Raw genomic sequence first — 12444 nt, 5'->3', positions numbered from 1 at the left:
CTGAATTAATTGCAATTGAACGTTGAAAAACATTGTTCTTAAACTGTTGGACTATTTTTCACGCAGTTGTTCACAAAGTGGTGATCCTCACCCCATCTTTGCTTGTGAATGGCTGAGCCTTTTGGGGACACTCCTTTTATACCCAATCATGACACTCACCTGTTTCCAATTAGGTGTTCTTTGAGCATTCATCAACTTTTCCAGTCTTTTGTTGCCCGGTCCCAAAAACAACAAAGTTTATCCGTTTGAACATTAAATATCTTGTTTTTGTGGTGTATTCAATTGAATATAGACTGAAGAAGATTTGCAAATCATTGTATTCTGTTTTTATTTACATTTTACACAACATCCCAACTTCATTGGAATTGCGGTTGTATATAAGACGACACACCATCCACTTACTCACTCATCTTCAACCGCTTAGTCCAATTAAGGGTCATGGGGAGCTGGAGCCTATCCCAGCAGTCATAGAGTGGGAGGCAGGGTACACCCTGGACAGGACACCAGTTTGTCACTGGACCACATATAGACAAACACATTCACACCCGCATGCACACCTATGGACAATTTAAAGTTTCCAATCCACTTAACCTGCACGTCTTTGGATAGGGGAGGAAGCCGGAGCATGCGGAGGGAACCCACTAAAACACAGGGAAAACATGTAAACTCCACACAGAAAGGCCACAGGTGGGAATCGGTCCCATTGATGTTTTCTGTTTGTTTTATTTTAGGTATTGTCATACTAGGACTTAAAATTGTGAACATACTAATTTGATACTGATTTAATACGATGAAAGTAGTGATTTTAATACACAGCTAACGTACAAGTCTGGTGTAGTTTGTGTATTAAATATTGACGTGTTGTCAAGTAAGTTAGAGAGGCTGCTTTCACATTCTTGGAGTCTTGGTGTTTGATATTCTCTGCACGATTATTACACAACTCCCAACAGATCCTTTGGTCTCTGCGGTAACTTCTCCTGTAATATTCTTACGTTACACTGCAGGCACAAGCCTGACTTCAACATACTCTTTGATTATGAATCTGTTTTTGTTTGTTCGTTTGTTTTGATTATGAATCTGTTTTTGTTTGTTTTTTAAATTTGTGCTTCACCAGCTGTAAGGAAGTAGGATATAGATTTATTTATGTGTGATAACTTGACCAAAATTGATCCAAATTTTCACAAAATTTGAACTGGACATCAGGAATGAGAGCAGCAAAAAGAAAGAGTTTGAATTTTAGACTGATTGGATTTCACCAACTAACTCAAGGGACCAACCATTTTACTGAGAATTGTTGATTATTGTAATATATTATCCTCCAGTAGTCATCGGGGTGTTAATTCATTTATTTTGTATCACCTGGCTCTTTTTGCTGTTCCTCCCCCAAACTAATTAGCCACAAAAACAAACCGAAACCACACAGTCTTGGTCCTATGAGTACCTCCTGACCTCCGGAGGTTCCTGTTGTGTGGAATATATGGAAGAATGTAATTTTTTTTTTTTATCTTGTTGTTTCTCACCCTTAGCCTGGGTATATAGAGCAAGAATATGAAGTCATACTTCCATTATGATAGGCTAAGTGGTAGTCTCTGGTGCTAAAAATATAATGCAATGCTAAAATACCCTAGGCTGTATGGGCATTGTCTCCTTTATAATGTGCAGTTGTTTAATTGGTATCCCAGTGCAAAGTGTGTTTATTTATTTATTTATTTATGTATGTATATATTAGGGCTGAAATGATTAATCAGGTAATTCGATTACAAAAAAATGTTTGAGGCAAATTCTTTGCCTCGAGGCTTCTTTTAAAGCTGTAGTACATACGCCAGGCCTGTATGTGGCAGTATAACGCTCCCACAAAAAACAAGAAGACCATAGAGCATGCGTATAACTAATGTAAGCGCTAATCGATGTAGCAGGCAATGCTGCATGTTTACAAAGCTGCACAATGAGTAAAATAAAGCCTTTCAAGAGAAAGGGTCCACGCTGATCGTCTGAAATGGACTTATTGCGCATTTAAAGTGAAGCAGTGTGTTTGTGTTTAAAAAAAAAAAAAAAACCCCACTGGCTATTCTCCACCTCTGCAGATTAAGCGAAAGGACGTGCACTTTAAATGAATCATGTTTAACTATTTGAGGAAAAAAATGCTGTTATTCAGATTTGATAAGAGTTTTTAATCAACAGGCTGTACAGTTGATTTATCAGTGCAGCTGTTGTGGAAACACTGCACTACTCAGCCATTTTTCAAAGGCTTTGATATTTGCCAAGTATCCACAGAAAACAAGGAATTTGACTTTGGTTTGAGCTGCACTCTGTACAGCATGCATCAATATACACTGAATAAATCACAGTAATAAAAAGTGCAAATGAAATGTGCAATAACAGGAAAAAAAAATGTCCTGTCCGCAGACTGAAGATTTCACAGACCACCTGGGCTCATGGTTTGGCAAAGCTCCAAATCTCTTAATAATGTGAAAAAATAAATAATTACCCAGGAAAACAGAGAGAGAGGGAACATCCTAAACTTAAAAATCTACATGTCGACACAGCAACATTGTGCCATTGCTTAGGGAGGGCCCTGCCACTATTGATATTGTTTAAAAACACAAAAGTACTTTTTATCCGATTACTTGATTAATTGATAGAATAATCAATTCCAAAAATAATAGATAGCTGCAGCCCTAATAAATAAATAAATAAATATATATATATTTATAAATAAAATTAATCATCAGTTTAAGTAATAAATGTATAATTAAGATCCTATTGTATTACGTACGTACTAAAGCACCTCTATCAATCAATCAGTCATTCCCATTTTAACAGCATCTGCAGGAGGGCGTGCATGTGCACATAAATGAGCTTTTGACAAGAGCGGAAGTTGGTGTGCATGCTGATATGCGCGAAATGTCTTGTAAATCACTTGTAAAGGTGTTATCAGGTTACAAAAACAGCGTTTTCAGTTTCACAAGTGTTTATTTCTCGCTAGCTTTTACATACTATATGACGGAGAGGTTATATTTACAGACAAACGAAACAGAGTTTGCAGCTACCTCAACCAGCCTGTGACATCCACGCTAACGTCTGAGAAATGTGTTGTAAATCACTTCAGAGGTGTTATCATGTTCCAAAAACAGCGTTTTCAGTTTTAGAAGTGTTTATTTCTCGCGAGATTTTACATAATATATGACAAAGTGGTTATATTTAAACACAAACGAAACAGCGTTTGCAGCTAGCTAGACCAGCCACTGACATCATGGTGCAGCTCTACTCTGATTGGCTGTCACCCCGCCCCTCAAAAAACCCTGGAACACAGTGAAACAGAATGTAACGTTTAAACCTATTAAAATAAGTCAAGGTTAGGAATCTCTGAACTTGTCCAAGGTCTGGGTTCCAAGAATGTTCCTTGTGAATTTGAAGACTCTGTCAGTAATAGGACTGGACTTATGCTGAGCACAGACAGACGGACTGACACAAAGTCTTGCAATACCCGATAACCATATTTGATGGCCTCGGTTAAAAATGAAGTTAATGCAGAAGACGAGTCTTGCAATTCCTGAGTGTCAGCTCGTGTGCCAACGAGTCTAGGATCCCACAGACTCAACCATATTTGTCCTTTCTGAGCATTTTATTATAAATATTAATTAACCTAAATATACTGGTAATCTTAACTAATCTGTTTTAACCTCCTGATACAGCCAACTCAATTCTAAACATTTTCCAAAACTCTTCATATTAACACACTTTTACTGTACTTTGTAAAAAGTATGCTAATATGGTGTCTGTTTAAAATTAAATCGGCTGTGTCATGAGGTTATAACAGGTACGTTAAGATGAACAATGCGTTAATACAGTGTGCAGTGTTGCACGCAGTTAGTGCACTTCCCTTCCAAACAGAATATGCCCGATTCAAGGCAGGCCACGCCCCATTCTTTTTGTACAGCTGGAGTTGCATTAGAAAAGCAAAATGCACGTGGATCTCAAACCAGACCTTCTGTGGTGACCCCACGCTTAATGGAAGAAGCCCAGTGAAATTTCATCGGATTGTTTCACTGTGGTTCTTTTTACATAATAATTCTGGCAACCACAGCTGCTTACTGTAATTTAATAATGGGACAGTAGTACTGTAATCTTTTTACAGTAATAAGCTATAGTATGTCATAGTAGGCACGCTTTAGAATAACAGTAAAAAGTAAAACAGTAAAAATAACAGTAAAAGCTGTAGCAACTATAGCTGCCAGTAGTTTACTGTAAATTAACAGGTAATTTATTTGTTTTTAATGGTGGTAATTTATCTACCAATGTGTTCAAGCCAACGCTAAGCTAACTGAATGCCACGGTACAAAGTACGAGTGAGGAATTCTCAGCATGAGTGAGCTTTGCTTTGCTTATGATACTCTGTATGTTTGACAGAGCAAGTAGCACATGTAATATATATATATATATATATATATATATAATGTTTATAGGAACCATAATTGGGCCCCGTGGTTCAGGATTGTCTTTGTAGTCATGTTGTCTGTTAGAATGGTTGAACTTTCTTTTTGCTACATGAAGAATATATGATATGTAAATGTTTTATGTAAATAACAACTTTTTAAAAAAATTTATGTTTTTACTATAGAACAGTGATACGATGGCCTCGCAGGAGGCGGAGGAGCCACCTCCATCCAGCAGGCAAGGAGATAGTCGTTTGAAGAGCAAGAAACCATCCAGCTTGGTAATAGCCATCCCTCCACCTGAAGCCCAGCAAGAGATGATGGCTCGTGACCCAGCAAAGCAGGTATCGTGTCTGTTTGGACCGGATGATGTTCTTCACTGCCTGATCTTTGGTAGAACATGAAGTCTTAAGCTTGCTTTGGCCTTAGGAGGACGCTGTGCTGTCACACACACACCATCCTGCACCACATGCTCTTTTAGGGTTGGTGTTAATTAGGGCTGTTAAAACAACACGTTACTTCAGATTAACTATTTATAAAACCTCTAGCGCATCAAAAACAGATGATCTTGATTTATTGCACTTCTTGATGCCCTTTTACCTCATTATTCTGTCCCTGTTAGTTTTGTTAATATCAGTGCCAGGCCAGAAAAATTTTCATCGTACCAAAGAAAAATAACACAGATTATCATATACCTATAAATGATACGCCAATATGATTGGATAAAACACTAAAGAATAAATAGCAATACACCCTTTTCACGGACGGGTAATATTTTTCATACCACCCGATTGATCAGCCAATCAGGTGTCACGTACAATTCTTTCTGCCTTGCTTAGAACTTGAGGTGGATGGATGATGAAAGAAGCAAAACACCTTCGCAATTTATGTTGATATTTTGATGAATTTCTTCATTTACAGCAGCTTCATTAAACAAATGTACTCAAATGATTATCAGCACGATGGCGAGCTTACAGGCTAACCTCCGCTAACACTAGAAGACAGTTGCCAGTTATGGCTTCTGAAACAAGGGAGAAAAAAAAAGAAACAGCACCGTTCAGCTGAAGCATTAGTGGACGTAAAATATTCTGTCTGTTAAGAGCTTCACCGCTTGTTTACATGGTCAAGTACGGACATTTTTTTAAAATTCATTTTTAATTATTTATTCAATTTTATGTTGACTTGTTTTATGTAAGGCGCCTTGAGATGGCTTTTGCTGTGATTTGATGCATTATAAGATAATTAAATTAAATTAAAAATTCATCAAAATATCGACGTAACTTGCGAAGGTGTTTTGCTTCTTTCATCATCCATCCACCTCAAGTTCCAAGCGCTGTTTCCTAACCGAGGCAGAAAGAATTGTGCGTGACACCGATCAGCATCACCGTGATTGCTCTCATTGCCTCATGCCCAAGTTCAGTCCTCGAGATCTACCTTGGACTGTGAGTGGAATCTGTGCATTCTGTATCACAGAACCAGACAATAATCAGCTCACCCAGACATGTGTTTTAGAAAACAATGTATTCCCAATAATGCAGTTCCAAAATATTGGCTGAATATGTGAGTGTCTATCCTGAATGTGATCTTTGGGTTAACACACTAAACAGGGTTTTAGTGTGCTCAGTGATCCTGAGTGTTATAGCCATCACCTGAATTGTTTCTTAATAGTGATTGAATTATGTTTTTAATTTGATGCATTTCTTCAAGTTCTTGAGGGGTTTGGGAAAATTAACGCTGTATTGTATTTCTCTTGCTTATTTTGTTTTTGTAGAAGGCTACCATCTTAACAGTGCTGAGATTTTTACCATTTTACAGAAATGAACTTTTTTCTGTTGCCTTACTTTTTTTTATATATCTATTATTTTAATGTTCCTGTGGCTTTATGGTTACCAAATGTTTGCTGTTTGTGTGCTGTGCCTTAAGTCAATGTACTCTGTAGACGCAAATTATGATTATAAATTGAACTAACATTTATTTTTCCTCCTCTGATCAGCCCTTACGCCCATTTCTGAAGAAAGCTACGAGCATTCAGGCAGCCAGTCCAGCTTCAGAAAGCATGACTGGGGCTGGAGATTCAACTGATACCAGTGGCAGAAGGTCAAAATTAGGAAGACAAACATCTCTCTCACAAAGCATTCGCAGGTAAGATAATTGTATTATTTTAAAGGTGCAAGCACAATGCAGCCTGCATCGTGTAGGTTCTTGCATAGAACCACGTGGGTGTTTCCAGGTCCAAAAGTTATTCTGGCTCATAGAAGCATAGCAGTGCATCCACAGACTGTGTATTATATAATGAACAAACCCTCTGTGTGACTTCATGCAAAGGTATTCTGAAGGTTGGGTTTGAAGCTCATGTGGGCTGGTTTTGGATGTCTCCATTCTGGTGGTGCCCAACTCTGCCTAATTCTCAGTAAACTTCCAAATAATGGGTAAATGGATGGAGCAGGGGCCAGACTGGTGGGACAAATAAAGCTTGAACACACCAGCCTATCTCAAACTTACCAAGCTAGCTAAGACTTAGAAGCCTTAACCCGGGTTTGCGTGATTGATTAACACATGTTTTTGCAGAGTAGCCAATGGCTTTAAAAATAGGTGACTTCAGTGTGTATTAAAACTGACCAATATATAGCCTATCAGTGTAGCTAACATCATTTGTTAATGCATGCTAATTAGTGCTAAGAGGCAAATTTAATTTCCGATATACGAAAGTGTGAGTTGCACAGGCTTCATAGGTGGTCTGTTAGTACAGCTAACCACGTAGAAGGCCATATTATCTCATATTTGTATTGCTCAGAAAGGAGCTAGTGGCCTGTTAGTAGCTGGGCACCTGCACAGTAGCTGTCACTCAAATTGGCTATGCCCATAGATATGCATAGCTTTGTGGATTAAAACATCCTAACCTCATGAGTTATATAAAACTTCACAAAATTCTAGAGGCCCAAGGGAAAAAAACTTTGGCTTAGGGACTCTGAAAAATAAGCCATATCTGAGACAGTCATATCACCCTCCCACCATATCACTTGATTCCTATAAAAATTCCCTTTTAAGCAACCATTAGAGCCAGAACTTCCTGTTTTCTATAAGATTTTGCAAAAATACAAAAACTCTGTTGTATTTTTCAATTAAACTATTGTCTATTTCATCACCTACTGTCTGCCACTGCAAACAGTAATTCTACCGTAATGACCAGTATGGTGGTTTCTCTGCTGTGAACATGTGAATGCAGTATTATTTAGTACATTAATTCATGGAAATACAGTATTTGAAGCTAAATGCACTTTGTTTTCTTCCTGCCAGGAATACAGCCCAATGGTTTGGTGTGGGGGATGATTCTGAGACCAAACAACAGGTGTGGCACAGAAAGAGCCTGCGCCACTGCAGCCAGCGCTATGGCAAACTGAAACCCCAATACAGAGAGCCGGAGTCAGCCACCAGTATTGACCAGAGCCTGGACTCGCCAGGCACACAGAGGATGCCCAAGGTACTGTTAACTAGGAACAGTATGTTCCTGCCTATCTTAACCTACACATTCATCTCACAGTTGACTTTGTAATTAAATCGCCCTATTCTACACCTTTCAGCGCGCTAATAGTTATCAGGTGAAGCAGGAATTAATGTCTGTAGCCCAACATACCACACAGATGTTTAGGTGGTGCAGCCTAAAAATAACCCATTTTCATGTTTTCAAAAACAAAACAAAAAACAGATGAAGTTTATGCCTGTCACTCACTCATTCATTCATCTTCAACCACTTAGTCCAATTAAGGTTCGCGGGGTATGCCTGTCACTTTAAAAGAAAAGGAGCTTCTTCTGCTGGCTTTATAGAGGAGGGGCAGGAACAATGTACATGTGTGCAATGTACACTCTGTAATATGGTGTTGAGTTTCACACATTTCTGGGTGTGATGAACCAAAGACAACTGCTTTAGATCAGAGCCCTCTGCATCGCTGCAAACACTGTCCATAGCCTGACGTGCACCTCCCAAACAACGGAGACCGCAAGGGCTGTGATTGGTCACTTTTCCGCTTTCACTCCTTCCTCTCCCATCACATTTTAAAAATCTTTGCAGTGCGCATACCGATTACATTTTGATCATGGATCAAATACTTTTGACAGAAAAGTCCACAGATATGACTAACTTTACAACACTGAGTCGAAAAACTACAAAGACACTTAAATGACCCACAATTTATGGAGGGAAATTGCACGTAATGCAATGTTGGTTTGAAAACTGATGATTGTATAAAGAAGTGGAGCTTGTTGAGTGACAAATTGATCGGAAAAAGCTGCTGTTCCTGCGGTAAATTGCATTAAGATGCCCACCAGCACCACGGAGAACTTTAAAAGGGTCATGCACACATCGATATCATTGCATGGCCACGGAGTTGTAGAAGCATAAATCAGACTTTAGGATTTTAAGGTACCTCTCTGCAGTGGACTTAAGCCTCGGTCCCACCGAGTGAAGAAGGAGTGAAGAAGGAGCCATGCACCCTGTTTTTTTGTTTTTTTGTTTTTTTTTGTTTCGTGAGCTATCGTGGCATTATAGTGGCTCAGAGTGGCTCTTAGAGGCATTATCTTCAGTTAATGAGGCTCCTCTCTGAGCGTGGCGCTAATTTCAAGATGTTCAAAATTTAGCAACAACAGCGTGGCGCAGTTTGTGTTTGAGTTACTGCGACGGCTTAGAGGCATTTGCGTGGTGGTAACGAGTCTGCAAAAAGTCCATTATCCATGCGCCTGGCACCTTCGCAGGACCTGAGAAGCTATTTTTGGAGCGGCTCTTCCTCTTGCGCACACAATTGCACCTGCTCTGTGCGCTGGACTCTATATATTTTGTAGTGGATTAATCATTTTCTGCCAAACCTTGGATGTTGAAAACACTTCTAATCACTTCTGGCATCACAGAGGACTGTTTCATCTGGACACTTTCTTCCTCTCTTTCCTGCTCCATGTGGGATGTATTTTGAACAGCTTAAGGTAATTATTTTTAATGTTTTTTATAGCTTGATAAAACAGTTCCTTGCTATAAAAGTATGTCTGTATGTTGATGTCTGTTGTATGTAAAAGTATGTTGATTTAATATCTTGTTAATGGATCACTGTGTGCGCAATGAAGCAGGACCTGAGAGGCTATTTTTGGAGCGGGTCTCCTCTTTGCGCACCAAATTCCACCTGCTCTGTGCGCTGGACTCTATATAAAATAATTATTTTGTAGTGGATTAATCATTTTCTGTCAAACCTTGGATGCCGAAAATACCTGTAATCACTTCTGGAATTAATGTATCACATGAGCTCCGCTGTGTGTGCGCACTGAGGCAGTAGTGACTCCATCACGCTTCAAACGAGCATTTAGGCAGAACGCCAGCTCACAAAAGACTGATATTTCAGTCAATATTGGACGAACATAAAGTTAAAATTTGGGTGACTGCGTGAAAGTGGATGTGTGTTTAAAGCCATGGAAGATAATAACTCCAGTGGAGCAGCTAAGAGCAGGAGCTGTGCGGCAACACAGGTGGAGAGTGCGCAAAAGAGCGATTTTGAAGACATAACACAAAGTTAAAAGTTGTATCATGGTGACTTGTAAGCTGCGGAAGAAATAAAGAAATATATATATTGAAAATGATCCACAGGTGTATATAATAAAACGGCCACCTCATTCTGTATGCAGAATGGCACAGCACGCAAAAGAGCGCTTTTGCAGAAATAAACAGACAAACACAAAGTCAAAAGTGGAATCACGTTGTAAAAATGATTGTGCGTAAAGCCATAGAAAAAATAAAGCCAGCAAGCCATGGATGGAACGGAAGCCAGAAAGAGCAGAGAGGCGGCTGTCCATGAAATGACAACAGCAGCGTGCGCGCAAAAGAGCGATTTTGCAGAAATAAATGGACAAACATAAAGTTTTGTGTGTTTAAAGCCGCAAAAAAAAAAAAAAAAGCCAGAGAGCCGCGGAGCCAGCGAGGAGCACAGAGGCGGCTCTCCAGGAACCCGTGGTTCGGGTCTAGCTGGTCTGGTGCATTACAGGTGGACAGCAGCCTGGCGCACAGCGCACAACTGCGGAACTGTGATGGAGTGTCTATTTTTGGACTGCGTTTAAATAAAAAAAAAAAGAAGGGACATCTTTAAATGCTGCTGTGAATCTGTGAATTGAAAACCCACACTTTAAAGGGACCAGGTGTGGGAGGGCTGGAGGTTTGGACCAAACTCATGCCTAAACGTGCGCCAACATGGCGTTATCATGGCGCTATCATGGCACTACATGGCTTAGTGTGGCTGATGCGAGCCATTCGAGGCTGTAATGACAGGTCGGTCGTGGCTCACTAGAGGCTGCTACGCGGCACATGCGGGGTACAGAGAGGCACATAGTGGCACCTTCATAGTGGATACATGTTAACATGAAAACGTGGGTCATTCTTCAAATAATCACCCCACACCCATGCGTGGCTCCTTCTTCAGCCTTCATTATTTGGTGGGACCGAGGCTTTAGAGAAAAAAGTGACTCGACCAAATGTAAACTTTTAATGCGCATAATGCCCGGGGTTTATTTAAGGCACGTTTTTCTTTCTATTAAAGCAGCAATAGAGCAATAGATTTGTTTTCTGGATCTGGAAATATTTAGAGATAATGCAGGCTTTTTACATACCACCATTTATAGAAAGCCTACTTCTCGTAATTCTATCTTACATGCTAAGAGTTTCCATCCCAGACACCTTAAAGATAACGTACCCTATGGCGAGTTTCAGTGACTTAGAAGGGTTTGCGAGGAAATAAATGTTTGTTCAAAAAGTTGCTGAGATGGAAAATAGATTTATTCAAAGAGGTTATAAAAAGAGAGTCCTTAAAAGTGCTAAAATAGAGCAAGAAGTCTAGAATGGCAGTCTTTTAGAAAATAAGACTGCAGGACAGAGATCTGAAAGGGTGTTCTTTTCCACTAGATTCAGTACAGAATCACATTAAAAATATCAAGAAAAACTGGAATTTACTACAATGTGATGCCTCTGTAGGTAATGCGTTTTTGGAACCCCCTATATTCAGCTTTAAATGTGCACCTACTTTGAGCGATAAACTTGTTCATAGCTACTTGCCAGCACCTTCAAAAAATACCTGGTTACCAGTTAAACGGTGTGGTCTAAATGTGGTCAGTGCAACCATTGCTCTAATGTGGCCAAATGTAATACGTTTTATGATACACATGGATACAATACTTATGAAATACAACATTTTATTAATTGTAAAACTACTTTTGTGATGTACAAATTAGAGTGTCTAGTCTGCAATGTGTTTTACATTGGCAGAACTAAACGCCGTTTACAGGAAAGAGTCTCAGAGCATAAGTATGTCATAAGAACTAAAAATGACAATTATCCTATGGCTCATCATTTTAAGGACAGACATAAGAGTGATCCTTCTATTTTAAGAGCTATTGGCATTGATTATATATTATTTATATGTCTGACATATTATCTGATAGATTTTTGTATTGCTGGGCAGACACAGGGGCCCCCTGTTGGCCACTTCTGTTTTTTGTTTCAGCTTTGACTACCCTTTATCTGACTTTGTTCTCATTGGTTAATTGATGATCCAGTTGTTCACACCTGCTAACCCACCCATTTTGAGGTTTTTAATCAGACCTGTCTCAGAATGAGTGTTCACTTCCTGACGAAGGCTTCTAGCCGAAACGCATCAAAGTGCATTTTTTAATTATGATTTGCCCATAAAATAAAGGCATTTTAACTTTTTTGTCAGATGAGTGCCTTGGTATCTTTTCAAGACTTTATTTGAACAAGCCCTCTACCAAAGAGCACCATCTTAAAAACCGGTATAGTTCCAAGTAGCACTTCAACTCCACAGCTTTTCAGGTTTTTATTTCTTTTCAAAGTTTTGACCAGGTCATTAAATGAGGCAGACCCCTATTTAAGGTCAGGCATTTAATCAAGGAAATACCGTAACTGGCCATCTCTTTTGACTGTGTTAATCCTTAAACTTCATAACATTAAAACATTAAGGGCTTT

The 12444-nt window shown here is 39.2% G+C and overlaps 1 protein-coding gene across 1 annotated transcript in view; it reads left to right on the top strand.

Annotated features, from left to right (window-relative positions):
- The window catches only part of LOC117525529 (inactive rhomboid protein 2-like), a 55993-nt gene that overhangs the window by 17358 nt on the left and 26191 nt on the right, over positions 1–12444 (top strand). The window contains exons 2-4 of the mRNA XM_034187390.1: positions 4622–4780; positions 6430–6578; positions 7734–7917. Coding sequence (XP_034043281.1) covers positions 4634–4780; positions 6430–6578; positions 7734–7917 — 480 coding nt within the window. The 5' untranslated portion in view covers positions 4622–4633. The remainder of the gene's footprint in view (positions 1–4621; positions 4781–6429; positions 6579–7733; positions 7918–12444) is intronic.

The sequence above is a fragment of the Thalassophryne amazonica genome, chromosome 15, assembly GCF_902500255.1.
Source record: "Thalassophryne amazonica chromosome 15, fThaAma1.1, whole genome shotgun sequence".
NCBI lineage: Eukaryota > Metazoa > Chordata > Actinopteri > Batrachoidiformes > Batrachoididae > Thalassophryne > Thalassophryne amazonica.
This window is presented reverse-complemented; position numbering and strand designations above follow the sequence as displayed.